At 55.3% G+C, this 13,248-nt stretch overlaps 2 protein-coding genes across 4 annotated transcripts in view; both read right to left on the reverse strand.

Annotated features, from left to right (window-relative positions):
* Nucleotides 1–1,772, reverse strand: part of OTUD5 (OTU deubiquitinase 5) — a 28,511-nt gene extending 26,739 nt beyond the window's left edge. Inside the window, exon 1 of one of the 3 annotated variants that reach the window (XM_082446538.1) lies at nucleotides 435–1,772. In XM_082446538.1, the coding sequence (XP_082302664.1) occupies nucleotides 435–1,034 (600 nt within the window). In that variant the 5' untranslated portion in view covers nucleotides 1,035–1,772. The remainder of the gene's footprint in view (nucleotides 1–434) is intronic. The other 2 variants (XM_082446536.1, XM_082446537.1) reach the window with 2 other exon arrangements.
* Nucleotides 1,773–4,581: 2,809 nt separating this feature from the next.
* On the reverse strand, nucleotides 4,582–12,386 carry KCND1 (potassium voltage-gated channel subfamily D member 1). The gene is made up of 7 exons (XM_082446551.1): nucleotides 12,208–12,386; nucleotides 9,616–10,859; nucleotides 7,737–7,899; nucleotides 7,551–7,634; nucleotides 7,364–7,462; nucleotides 6,842–7,092; nucleotides 4,582–5,758 (listed from the first exon to the last, which is right to left on the reverse strand). The coding sequence occupies exons 2-7, from the start codon at nucleotides 10,734–10,736 to the stop codon at nucleotides 5,530–5,532; spliced, it is 1,947 nt and encodes a 648-aa protein (XP_082302677.1). The 5' UTR covers nucleotides 10,737–10,859; nucleotides 12,208–12,386; the 3' UTR covers nucleotides 4,582–5,529.
* Between the last annotated feature and the right edge of the window lie 862 nt (nucleotides 12,387–13,248).

The raw sequence follows: 13,248 nt of genomic DNA on the forward strand, positions 1-13,248 counted from the left end.
TCCCTGGAGAAGAAGTCTTAGACTCTCATCCCAGAGAAAAAGAAATCTCAAGTCACTGAACACAGACCAAGGTCCTTTGGAGAGTCATGAGACTCCCCTCTCAGGAGGCATTCCATCTTGCCTGTCTCTCCTGGGGAGTCCCTACCTATTGGCCCTACACGATGAGGTCCCTGGGCCCAGAATGACAACTACGGGCGCTAGAAGACACCACAGACCCCGCTTTTAAGTCCTCTATCTTATCTGGGGCCTCTAACCCCAAGTCCTTGGCGGGGGAAAGAGGATCTCTCACACCCCCACTACCAGAGAAAAGAGTGCCAGGCTCAGAGAGAAGACAAAGGCCCCTTGGAGCGATCTCAAATAGCCTTCCTTGGGTCCCTACCCAGTCTGGGCATCCCGTCCACCACACCCAGTCACCCGTCACCCCTCCCCCATACCTGCTCGACGGTGGCGGGGTCCATGGCCTCGATGCGCGCTGCAGCCGCTTCATACTCATCCTCACTGTTGTAACCTGCGCCGACTTCCTCACGCTCAGGACTTGCCCCGCCAACCGCGCCAACCCCAGGGGCTTGACGCCGCCGCTTGCTGTGACCCGGCCCAGAGCAGCAGCCGCCCACGCCCACGGCACTGCCCACGCCCACCACCACGCCCGCCGCGCCCACGCCCACGCCCGTTGCCGTGGCACCCAACGCGTCACCGGGACCGCCGCCGGGACCGCCGGGGCCCCCGCAAGGAGGAGGAGAGGCCTGCTGTGGCCGGGGGCCTGCCACGGCGCCAGGCGGCACGGCCAGCGCCCAGCGATGGAGGGCACCCGGTGGCCCCGGGAGCGGGCCCTGAGGCGGTGGCGAGGCTCGAGGACGGGCGCCAACGACGCCCGAGTCACGGTCGCGATCGCCGCCGCCCACACCCGTGCCGCCGCCGCCCACGCCTACACCCCCGCCGCGGCGAGGCGCCGGGGGTAGCGGCCCGGGCGGCGGCGGCTCGTTGGTGGGGTCGGCGTCGGGAGGCGGCGGTTTCTTTTTGGGGAGAATAGTCATGGCGGCACCGCCGAGTACCCCCCACCAAACTCGGCGCGGGGCACGCCGGGAGAGGACCCGGATAAGGGGGGCTACAGTGGTGCGCGAAGCACGACGGGATCGCCGGGACCCAGATAAAGAGATCGAGGCACCGGTTCTCGAACCGTCGGCGGTGCGCGGGTCACGCGGCCGGTGAACCCGGATGTGAAGTCCAAGATGAAGGCACCGCGGCGAGCTTGTCGTAGCCTTCTCTCCAAGTCCAGCAAGTTTATTGCTACGCTCGTTCCGGCCTTCGGCTTCAAAGGAAACAGAACCAAAACAAGCACCTCTTCGCCCCGCCCCCTCGCAGGTTCTTGAACTACCGGGTGGGGCCCGGGGCGTTGCGCAGGCGCGCCGGGGCACAGCCCCGCCTCTCGCTCGGAAGTACGTGGGCAAAACCTTCGCCGCCGCCACAACAATTGAGGGCACCAACCAATCGAAGCGGTTGCGTGGGTCCTCGATGATGCCCACGAGCCAATCAGAAGCGAACGATCGCCCTCCCCTGCCCTCTGTCTCAGATTTCAGTCAAAGTCGGCACCCTTGTTCCTTGCCTTTCCTCTCGGTCCCGTTGTGCTGTTGTCTCCCCGAAGCTCTGACTCGCAGGCGAGGGCACTGCAACAGGACAGCGTGGCCTGCCCCGCGCACGACAGTTTTTAAATCGCCTCCCTTCCGGGCTTCCAACTTGGCCCCAGTCAGCAGGACTGACTGGAAAATATCAACACTCCCAGAGCTTAGCTAGCCCCTGAAGCGTCACTTCCGTTTCCACCCACCAGAAATCCGCATCCAGTAGAGAGGCGGGCACGGCTTCACCCTGGCAACAGGCCGAGTTCTGCGGTGATTGGTTAAGACATGCCACCACTCAAGTCGAACGGGCCAACCTTGGGACAGACGTGCACCATTGGGACAGTGGGTGTTTGGGAAGCAGACACGCCCACTCTGGCACCGGCGCACTATTGCCCTCGCGTTGACCTCCCCGCCCCTGTGGCTAGCGCGCAGGCGCGGCACAGCCTTTTCCCCCCCCGCCCAACAACTCCCCCCAACTGTGTTTACCTGAATCGAGCAAAGTTTATAAACCAGCTCTGTCAGCAACCAGCGTCTCGCAATAAGGTTGGTAAAATTTCTGCTACTGAACGGATGGAGAGCTATAAGCTAATCCTACCTGTGCCCCTCCTGAGTGATCTCTGGCAAGTCATTTAACAGCCACCCCATCCTCAATTTCTATTTCTCTGTAAAATGGCAATGATAATCCCAATTTAAGGATCAGAGGTTAATGCTTGCAAAGGGTCTGGTGCTGTGCCTGGCATCTAGTAAGTGCTCAGTAAATTAGTCTGCACTGCAGTGCAGTGGAAAGAATCCCAGGCTTTGGAGTCAGGAAGACCTCAGTCCCAGGCACGGTGGACCATTACCAACTGTATGACCTTGAGGAGGTCACTGTGTCTCAAATTTGAGGTTACCCATGTGTAAAACGGGATAATGCCTGCCCAGCCTACCTCAGGGAGTAGTTATGGAGTTGAGATGAGCTCATGAACCAAGAAGTTGTTGTGAGAGGTGAGGGCTCCCTGCCAGTCTTAGGAGCCAAGCCATATACAGGCCATCAGAAAGCTCTTCTGAGTGCCACCTAACCTTCTCCCTTCAGATGCCAACCCTAGCTGAAGTTCTTCCCTGTAGGGTGTTAGTAATAAACAGACTATGGTGGTGTTTTCTGCTCATGAGACTTAATGGGAGGAGAAGACTCACGTTTACTGGGCTTATTGTGTTTAGGACACTGTGCCAAATGCCTGTGCACATTATCACATTGAATCTTCTCAGGACCGTCTTACTTGATACATGTATCCCACTCCCTACTCAATATTTGTCCAGCACTACACACCTAAAACTGAACTTATGATAATAATTGTAGTTAACCTTCACCAAGTACTTACTATGTGCCTGTCACTGTGTGCTCAACAGCTTTGATGTTCCCTTTGACAGTGAATGAATGGCACCCCCTACAGCCTTTGCCCAAGGCAGAAACCTGGGAGTCAACCCTGACTGCTCCCTCTTCCTCAACTCCCACATACCTGTCAATCCTAAATCTTGCCAATCCTATCTCTGAAATCTCTTGACTTTCCAACTCTTACTGCCATGATCCCGTCTAAGCCACTGTCACCTGCCAACTCGGCAACTGCAAAAGCCTCCTCACTGTTCTTCCTCCCTCCAGGACTGGTTCTCTATAACCCACTCCCCACAGCCAGAATAATCCTTCTGAAACACAAAACTCGTGATGACTTTCCTGTTTATAAGCCTTCAGAGGTCCCCATCCATCATCCTTAGGATGAAGTCCACATCTGTATCATAGCTTCAAAGGCCTTTTGTGATTTGGCCTACCTCTACATCCTCACCCTCATCACAGTCTCACACTCTCCTCATCAGCTGTGCGGAACCACTTCAGTTTCCCAAGGCCCTGAGCTGGCGCTCTAACCTCCAGGTCATTGCACATGCTGTTCCCTCTGCCTAAAACATTTTCACTCTTTTGTCTTTTGCCTGGCTAACTTTGACTCATTGTTCGGCCAGGTTAGGTTCTCTTGCCATCTATATGCTTCTGTAATCCACTAATCTTGGTTCTACTACACTATATTATAATTGCTTAATTGCCTTCCATGCTCACCTCTGTAGATCAGAGATGATGTCTACTTTGCCCATTTTTGTACCCCTAGGGCTAGCACATGATATGCAGTTAATAAATATTTGGTGAATGAATGAATGATTATTTCACAGATTAGCAAAATGAGGCAAGAGAAGATAAGTGATTCTCTTACCCAGGGACTGGAATCCAGGTCAACCTGAATCCAAGGTCTGTCTTCTCTGTGCTCCACAGAGCTCAGTTACAGTAGTCTAGTATATCCAGTAGTCCAGAAGAGAGAATACAGGTAGGGGACATCCACAAGGAAGGGGAATTCGCCAAACTGAGAGATGCTTTTCATCAGGGTTCAGTTCAGAGCTGTTTGCTGTCAGGAAGCCTGGGTTCAAGTCTCCTCTAACCAAGCGTGTGCTGCTTTGGGTCTCAGTTTCCCCATCTGTGAGTGAGGGGGCTAGAGCAGATTATGTCCATGGGGCACGTCTCAGGACCTCCTAGCCTACCTCACTGGCTGCAGATTCACCTCTTCGAGCACCCTCTTTCATTTCTCCTAGATCCCCATCTTCCACAACACACCAGCAACCATCGACCTCCCATACCTTTTCCCATAACAGCCCTTCTACTAGTTAAAAGGAATTGAAATTGGAGTATTTTCAACCCCTCCAGCCCAACCCAGCCCCAAACCCACAGAGCCAGGAGGTGCTCATCCTCATCTCTCCTCTCAGGTTTTATTGACTGATGGAAACTACATCTTTGTCAGCCACCAGCTCCACAGGGACAGTGCTGGGGACAGGGAACCTGAGATGATACCAGATTTCAGCCTGAGAGCAGACAGAGAGTTCCGGAAGGTGACCGAAGAGGGAGAAGAGAGAGGGATATGTGAACAGGCATTGTCGGGGAGGAGGAGGAGATCAAGAAGTTCCTCCTGCCTCCTACAACTCCCAGAGCTCAGGAACAACCCAGGCCTCAGCCTCTGCCACTTCTGGACTCCTGCCCAAGAACATGGAATCAGCCCATGATCTCCAAACACAGCCCAGCTCTTGCCAGCTGCCAGGCTTTTATCTCAGCCAGTCCAGACTCCAGCCCAACCCAGGAAGGAAGCAAGCCAGAGAAGAGAGAAGGAGGAGTAGTTAGAGGTGGCCCCTATGATTAGGGCAGATGTAATACTGCAGCAAACTGGGCAGAGGCTTTGCATAATGTCACGGCAGCAGCTGCTATTGCTAGAGTTTGCTGGGGGCCCAGTGGAGGACGGGGTTGCGGGGACCCGTTTCCAGCAGCCAGGGAAGGGGGGTGGTGTTTGTGCTATCTGTGTGTGTTGGGAAAGGCAGCCTGACCCCTGAACCAAGGTCACTGCTGAGGCCACAGCCCATGAAGCCTGTGGTTGCATTCCAAGCTTCGGAATTTGAGAGTTGTTGGGCCCGGTGGAGGGTGGGGACTTCTTCTAGAGGCCAGATCAGAAGTGAGGGTTCTCTTCTCTGAACCCCCAAACGTCCACAGCTCAGCCAGAGAGAAGAGGAAGTTTCACCTCTTCTTCTTGGGCCAGAACTCCTGAGGGGAGGAGCATGCAGGAGGCCCGCTTGGGTAGAGGGGCCAGTCCCAGTGTGCTGGGGCAAGGAGGCTGGGGGCCTGAGGAAGTCCAGTGCTTCAGCTCCCACAAGGAAAACTGTCTGGGGTAGGGGAAGTTTCCCTTTCCCTGGCTATTTCCCCACCAGGTGGGCCATTCCATGGAACTCCATTGCATAGTTCTCAGTGGGGGGCAGAAGGGGTCTCCAGGCTGCCCTTCTCTGCATCCCCAAAATATGGCTTTGGAAGGGAGCCTCCAAGAATTGGGAGAGTGCTCTGGATGGGCAGGCCCGTCCCTCATAGGGAAGAGATCTTGACAGTCTCGGGAAGGAGGCAAGGGGTACCCAGGCTGGAGTTCCTGAGGGTGCTGCTGGCCCCACTGCCACCACCACCAGGGGAGGAAGGTTGGCTCTCATCTGGGGTGTTGGCAGGAGGGGTGGGGATACTGATGATGGCAGCCACGAAGTCCCGGCTGTCGCAGTTCAAGTCAAGGCTGTCATGGGGCTTGGCATTGAGGCTTGAGCGGCTGTGGATAAGGGTGGGAAGATGGAAGGTTCTTAAAAAGTCATCTTAATACTTGCCACGACAATCATGACATTTATTGAGTGCCTACTGGGTCCCTGGCACTGTGCTAAATGCTCCCCCTGCACCCTCAATTATGGTGGTGCAGAGTGAGGGCTCTGGAGTCAAATAGTCCTGATCCCACTTGAACCACGCTAAACCTCTGTTCTCTCATCTGTAGCATGGGAATAACAATGTTTTCTACCTCACAGAGATGTTGTGGAGATTAAATAAGATAATAAATGATACAAAGTGCTCAGAGTAGTGTCTGCAACATAATGAGCACACACATAAAAGTGTTATCTATTGTGGTTACTCCTCGCAGTGCCAGAGTCCTCACAACAGTCTACTGTAAGATCTACACAATCTGGTCCCTGTTCCTTTCTGATTTTACCTCCTACCACTCTCCCTCTCACTCACTCCACTCTACTCACAGAAGCTTCCTGGCTGTGTCTCTAACATGCAGACCCATTCCTGCCTCAGGGCCTTTGCACAGGCTGTTTGCTCTGCCTGGAAAGCTCTCCCTCTAGGTATCCACATGGCTCATTCCCTCTCCTCCGTCAGATCTCAGCTCAGATGTCACCTCAGCAAGACCTTCCCTGACCACACTGTTAAAACTGCATCACACCCTGTTCTACACTCTCTATCCCCCATCCCTGATTTATTTTTCTCCTTGGCACTTAACACACTGCATCATCTGTGTATTTGTTTTTTAAGTGTCTCATCTCACTAGAATAGAAGTTCCATAAGCTCAGGATTTCTGTCTGTTCTATTCACTGCCAAAATTGAACTAAACTCCTAAACTAAAGTGAATTCCAAAATGCCCCAAATTGTGCCTAGCATACAGTAGATGCTCAATAAATGTTTATTGAAAGTACAAATGAAAAATGAGGAGTTCCAGACAAGATAAGCCCAAGCTTCCAGCATGGAGGAGTTTGGGTTTGAGCTTGACTTACTAGGAGGCCTGGAGTCATGAAATCTCAGACCCCTTGGTCCAAGCTCTGAACTTCCCCGGGAGAGGGGTTGCACAGCAGGTCAGTGTGCTTACCTCTGAGGGGCAGGGCTCCTCCGCAGCCCTGCCAGCGTGTCCAGCTCCTGCATGCTGCCACGGCTGACTGAGGCAGTGGAGTTGGCAAGGCGGATGGCACGGCGCTTGGCTCTGCGGGGGCAGCAAGAGGATAGCAGGCTGCCAGGCCCCACTGGCTGGGAGGACACGGAGGTGCTGCGGCTGGTGCGGCCACCCAGCGAGACAGCGCCCAGGGCCTCACTGAAGGTTAGCTCATCCGTGAACTCATGGCACTGTGGGCAGAAGGGAGGCATGGTCACAGGGCACCACAAGGAAGCTGATCTCACCCCCAGGCCTTTGCTTAGGCCATTCCTTCCTTTCTGTAAGTCGCTCTCTCTTCCCTTCCCTTGCCCACCCTTCAAGGCTCAGCTCTACTGGGGCCTCTTCCAGGAAGCCCTGTGTGATTTCCACAATTAGTAGCGAGCCTCCCATCCCAGGAGGGAGCTGGCTTGGTGGCAAAGGGACCCCCTTCATTCTGCCACACCACCTCTCATTAGGCCTCACCGTTGTCTTCTCTAGACAGTGCAGCAAGTGGTGATGTTGCTGCTCAAAGGCAGAACGGTTCCTGACACACAGCGCCTGTTCTTCCCCACTGCTGCTGTCCTGGAGCGGATAGAGCAGAGGGATGAGGTCAGCACCTTTCTCCTCCCATCACTGCTCACCTCCCACCCCAATCCAGGCCCCTATCCACCTCAAGACCCCCGTTCTGCTTGTACTGCAGGAAGGCGTTGGTGGTACCACTCTTTGCCAACCGGATCCTTGCCAAGCGCACCTTCTACAGAGAGAGGAGGAGATAGAAGGTCAGGTGGGCAAACATAAGAGTAGACCGGCTTGGGGTGTGGGGAATAGGAGGTACTCAGATGGAAGGTGCAGTTACCTGCTGTGCTCGGCGCTTGTCAGCACGCTGGTTCTGGTGGTAGATGCGGCTAAAGTTGGACACAATGACTGGCACAGGAAGAGCAATGACCAAGACGCCACTGAGTGAGCAGATGGATCCGAAAATCTTGCCAGCAATGGTGCTGGGCACCATGTCTCCGTAGCTGGGGCCGGGGGAGGTAAGCCAAGGTCAAGAAAAATACCCACCCACTCCTCAGTCCCCCACTGCATCCCATCCAACTTGACTCACTCTGCGACCCTGGCCAGGCACTCAAACTCTCTGGTCTCAGTTTCTTGCTCTGCAAAAATTGGGGAATGACCTCTCTGGCCACCAGTGGGGGTCAAATGAGGAATGGGCCCTCAGCCCCTACTGTCTGCTGCCCCCATCCAAGCCGTGCACCGGGCATCTGAGTCAGCTGGAAATCTATTAATACCAAGCATAGGGGGGAAGGAGGAAGTCACAGGCAGTAAATATAGCCTCCCGGAGAGAGAGTCCCACCACCACAAGCCAGCTAAGGGGCTCTGAGTCCTGGGAGCAGTGCTCTGTTGGTTTTGCTTGTGTCTGTCTTACCTTCTCTAGGTAGCACCCCGTCTTATTCCCCCAGGGGAAGCCTTGAAACTGTCCTCATATTAAAAAATAGGGGGGGAGCCTTGAAACTCCTCCCTCCCTTTCTCCATACCACTCCCCCTCCCATGGAGATGGAGCAGAGCCAATCTTACCAACTTGTTAGGTTGGGGGTGGGGGGAGTGAAGCTCAGCAAGGTTCCATAACTGATTTGCTCAAAATCACACAGCATACTCTTGTTCTAACCACAGGACCAATCAGATCCCCTCCACAGAAACGCAGCCTCTGCAGTCTTCAGCCTCTAGGCCTTTGCCCCCAACCCCCTCCCCCAGGATGCCTCTTCCTTATTTCTTTACTTTGACTCATTTGAAAGTCTCTCCAACTTGGCCATTTCTGGCTCTGTGATGTGTCATCTCTGACTGTGTCCTCAACTATGAGACATCCTCCCAGGGTTGTTGTGAGGACTGAATAGGATAAAAAGACATCAAAATACCCAGTTCCAACCTGTTCTCAGTGCTCAGTATTTGTCAATACAATCCTGAAACTCCAACCAGAGTTAATTTCTACTTCTTAGAAACCTCAAATCAATTTTTCTGTTCTACTACTGAGGTACTGAGTAATCCCAATGTATCCGTTCAACAGATACTGAGCAGCAACTGCATACCTAATCCCAGTGATAGGAATTTAGAAAAGGACCACAGTATCTGCCCTAGACAATGTCTTTAAGAACAACATGAGTTTGGTGATTTCATCTGATGCATTTATCCCATTTCCTCTCAAGAACTGGCAGTAAAAAAAAAAAAAAATGATGCTGAAAATATCTTGTTCTGGGGAAACATCAAGGAATCACCGAGCCACAGAGGTAGTGCCCCACACAGCAGATGAATCTAAAGGGTTGAGAGACATGGGTCCTCAAGATGGAAAAAGGGGTGATAGAAAGCGAATATCTATTTATCCTGCACCAGAAACATTCAGATAACTTTCATAACCATGATGTCACTGAATCCCCTCTGGATGTTGAAGGGATCATCATTTCTCATTTTGCAGAGGGGAAAACTAGCCCAGAGAAAACAAGGTCAACAGAAAGAGTGCAGCTAAGACCATCGTTGAACCCAAGTCTCCTGACCTGAAAATTAAGGCATTGTCAGAGCTGGGAGGGATTTGGAGATTAATCCAACTCCCTCACTTTTTACAGATGACCAAATTGAAGTTCAAATAGAGAGAGAGAGATCATTTATCTAACCTTTTTAATTTTACAGAAAAGGTGAGTGTAATTGACTGATCGGGCAGCTCCCCACACAGGGTCTGCACTCACCCAAGTGTGGTCATGGTGACAATGGTATACCAGAAGGCCGCGGGGATGCTAGTAAAGTTGGTCTTGTTTGTGCCCTTCTCGGCATAAAACATAACAGTGGCGAAGATGATGATGGCCATGGTAAGGGAAAAGAGGAGAAAGCCCAGCTCAGAGGCACAGCTCTTGAGTGTGTAGCCCAGAATCCGCAAGCCCTGTGAGTGCCTGGAGAACTTGAAGATACGGAATACCCGGAACACCCGCAGGGTGACAAAGGCGCCCGAGACATCCTCGTTCTTGGGCACAAGGAGCCCGATGTAGTAGGGCAGGATGGCCACCACGTCGATGAGGCTCATTACACTCCGCAGGAAGCGGCAACGGCTAGGGGCCGCGAACAGCCGCAGAAGGTATTCACCTGTGAATATGAGTACACAGGCCGTGTCCATGCAGAAAAAGGCCAGCGGGAAGCGCTCGCCGCAGGGCTGCTCCCTCGGGGGCCGCCGTGCAGGGCCGCGGCACGGAATGGTCTCAACCACGTTGGCGATGACCGACACGGCGATGAAAAAGCCGGTAACGTAGTAGAAAACGAGGGCCGCGGTGCTCGTGTGTGGGTTCTCGAAGGCCCGCCAGAGCCGCTGCCGCAGGGAGCTGCCAGCCGGCAGGGATGGGCCGTCCCCGGCCTGCTCGGCCTCCTCGTCCTCCGCCAGGCGCTCAGCGTTCTCCTTCTTGCGGTCCCGATACTCTTCGAGGCAGCAGTCGCCCACGAGCTCAGGCACCAGGCCATAGAAGGCCAGCTCTTCGTCAAAGGCCTGGATGCACTCCTGCCGTGGGCAGTGCAGTCGGCCCGTGCGGTAGAAGTTGAGCACGTGCCGGAACATGTCTGGGTCGCGATCAAAGAAGTACTCGCCTGAGTCGGCGTCATAGAAGAATTCCTTTTCAGAACTGCCCAGCAGAGTGTCTGGGTAGCGGTCCAGCGTGTTCTTCCAGGTCTCAAAGCGCCGTCCGCTCACGTTCACCACCAGAACCTCATCCCCTCGAGATGCCTTCACCCCCGGCGCGGGGGGCAGGGGCTGCTGGGCCAGGGGCAGCCAGCCCACCGCGGCCGCCCGTGCAAAAGGCAGCCATGTGGCCACGCCTGCTGCCATCCTGCCGCGCCCCAGGCCCACGGAGACTTGGGGGGGGGTGGCCTTTAGGAGAATGTGGCTGTCTCCAGGATGGTGGAGGCTTGGAGAGGCCCTGGGCCACTCGCACAAGGAAACTGGGGGTGTCTAGAGAGGCCAAGAGGAACCAGGAGGAGGAACTAGAGAGATGGGCAAGGGCTTGGGGGACATGTAGAGGGTCTTAGAGGGACCAGGGCGATGTCTTGAGGGAGTGAGAAGGGGCTAGGGGACATGGAGAGGAGCAGAAGAGGGGCGTCTAGAGGTGCCAAAAAGGATCTGAGGGAGTGTTTAGAGAGACTGAGATGATTCCAGAGGGGTCAGCACTGCCTGAGAGGTATCTGGGGGTGTCTAGGATGAAGCAAGAAACACTGGGAAGTTGTCCACACTCTCAAGAGTTCTGAGGGAAGGAAGAAGGGACTGGAACCGCTTAGTGGGGTTGGAGAGGGGATCGGGGCATCCGGAGGGGTAGAAATGGAACCAGAGGTGTTTGCAAGAGGCTGAGAGTGTCTGGAGGGGGATTCTGAAGGAACTGAGAGAGGTGAGGAGGGTTGTCCAAACTCTCAAGACTTCTGGGGAGAAGATAAGGGGGTTGGAGCCCCTTTGTCGATCTAGGAAAGGGGTTGGTGCATCTAAGGGGTGGCTACAGAGCCAGGAGTTTGTAAAGAGGCTGAGAGGTGTCTTGGGAGTGCCTAGAGCTGCCAAGAATAGCCTGGGGGTGGGGTGTCCACACTCTACCGGAGTTCTGGGGAAGGAAGGAGAGGTGGGGCCCCCTAGCGGGGCTGGAGAAGGGGGTGGGGTATCTAAAGGGTTAGATATGGGGTCAGGTTATTTTTCAGAGGCTGAGAGGTGTCTGGTAGAGAAGGGTATCCAGGGGGGCTGAGAAAGCCTGGTCCACCCTCTCAAGAGTTCAGGGGGTAGGGAAGGGACCTGGAGAACCCCTCAGGGCTGGGACTCAACTGGAAGGAAGTTGGGCACAGCCCCAGAGCACCCAGAGAATCAAAAAAGACTAAGATAAGAGGAAGATGGGGTCCCCCTCAAAATGGGTTGGAGAGCAGGGTGGGGTGTTGAAAGGGTGTGTCTGCAGGGAGGGGGGCTCCTGGGCCTTACAGGAGCCCAGGAAGGCCGGGATCAGGCTGCGTCCCACCGTTGGGGGCTGGTCTGGGGAAACCACACCCCGAGGGGCTGGTGGTATGTGCTGGGCAGCGGCAGAAGCAGCAGCGGCAGCAGGACGAGAGGAGGAAGAGGAGAAGCAGCCACAGCCAGGCCTGGGAGAGGACAAGGCAGCACAGGCAGGAGGAGGGGGCTGGGTCCCTGGAAGGAGGCTCTGGAAGGACAAGGTCCAGTAGGACGCGTGGGGACTGTCCCAGGATGGGCTAGGGCCTGGGGGCTGGACCAGGGAAGGACAAGGACAGCACTGTTGGTGGCCCCCTCCCCCTCCCCATAGGGCCGTCCTCACCTGTGTCCCCGCTGCAGCAGCGGCAACAGCGGTGGGGCTGAGGGTACCAAACACCGGAGCTCCTGCCCCACTCTGCAGAGCTGCCCAAGTTCTCCACCTCCTCTGGCTCTCTCTCCCCGCCCCTCTGAGCTTGCCGGGAGATGGAGAGAGAGGCAGGGAGGGGCCTCGTGGCTCCCAGAGCCCCCTCCCCTAGGACTGCCTGAGAGGGACCCTGGGGAGACTCCGCCTCCTACAAAGCTGGTTGGGCCTCAGTCGCGTCATCTGGAAAATGGGGGTGGCAGGGAGCTTTGCCAATTCTCCCCACCTCCTTCCTGGACTCCCCCCTCTTCCTGCCCAGATCCTACCCCCTCTGCCCCCAGGGGCCCCCACCCCCACCCATCTGAATCAGCAGCACTTAGCAGATCCGATCGATGGGGAGGCGTCTGTTAATGGCCCCAGAGCGGGGAGTGCCACGGGGAATGATGCAGCGCTGTGTCCCCTCCCTGCCCCCTAGGCTGGAGAAGGGGGGGTGCGGGAAAACTGTTGGGGGGTGTTTCTCTAGAGGCCAGGCCCCCAAAGCTGCTCCCCAGTGGTGCTAGAGGGGTTAGAGTTCTGCTCTAACCAAGATTGCTGCCGTGGGACTGGAGCACTGTCCTGTTTGCGGATGTGAAACGTCAGGGGGCGGGGGTGGGTAAGGGGAGTACAGATGGGGACAAGCCAGGTCCCACCTCCACAGCAGGTTCTCCCCCAGGCAGGCCCCACTCTGAGGTGCAGTCTCCGTCATCTGTCCACATCCAGGAGCCTCAAATCATGCCTCCTCCGCTAGAGGGCTCTGCTCCTGGGTAGCAAGAGCACTGGGTACCAAGTGCCTCAGGCACGGGTGGGTTCAAGCCCCAGCTGTGCCACTGACTTATGTCCTTGAGCAAGTGACTTGCATTGTTTTTTTCTTTGTCGGATGCAGAGTTAGCCCAGCTTGATAGTGTCGTTGGGAGCAGTAAATGGAGTGATGATGTGAAAGGGGCATGGCACACAGAGGATGCCTTACCTTTAGCAGTTAAAGGT

Source organism: Balaenoptera physalus (genome assembly GCF_965194825.1).
Source record: "Balaenoptera physalus genome assembly, chromosome: X".
NCBI classification, from domain to species: domain Eukaryota; kingdom Metazoa; phylum Chordata; class Mammalia; order Artiodactyla; family Balaenopteridae; genus Balaenoptera; species Balaenoptera physalus.

Coding starts and splice junctions, on each gene's coding strand:
- KCND1 (XM_082446551.1), bottom strand. CDS start 10,736: ATGGCAGCAGGCGTGGCCACATGGCTGCCTTTTGCACGGGCGGCCGCG. Junction 7,635..7,736: donor ACAAGCGCCGAGCACAGCAG/GTAACTGCACCT, acceptor CTCTCTCTGTAG/AAGGTGCGCTTGGCAAGGAT. Junction 7,463..7,550: donor AGCAGAACGGGGGTCTTGAG/GTGGATAGGGGC, acceptor TATCCGCTCCAG/GACAGCAGCAGTGGGGAAGA.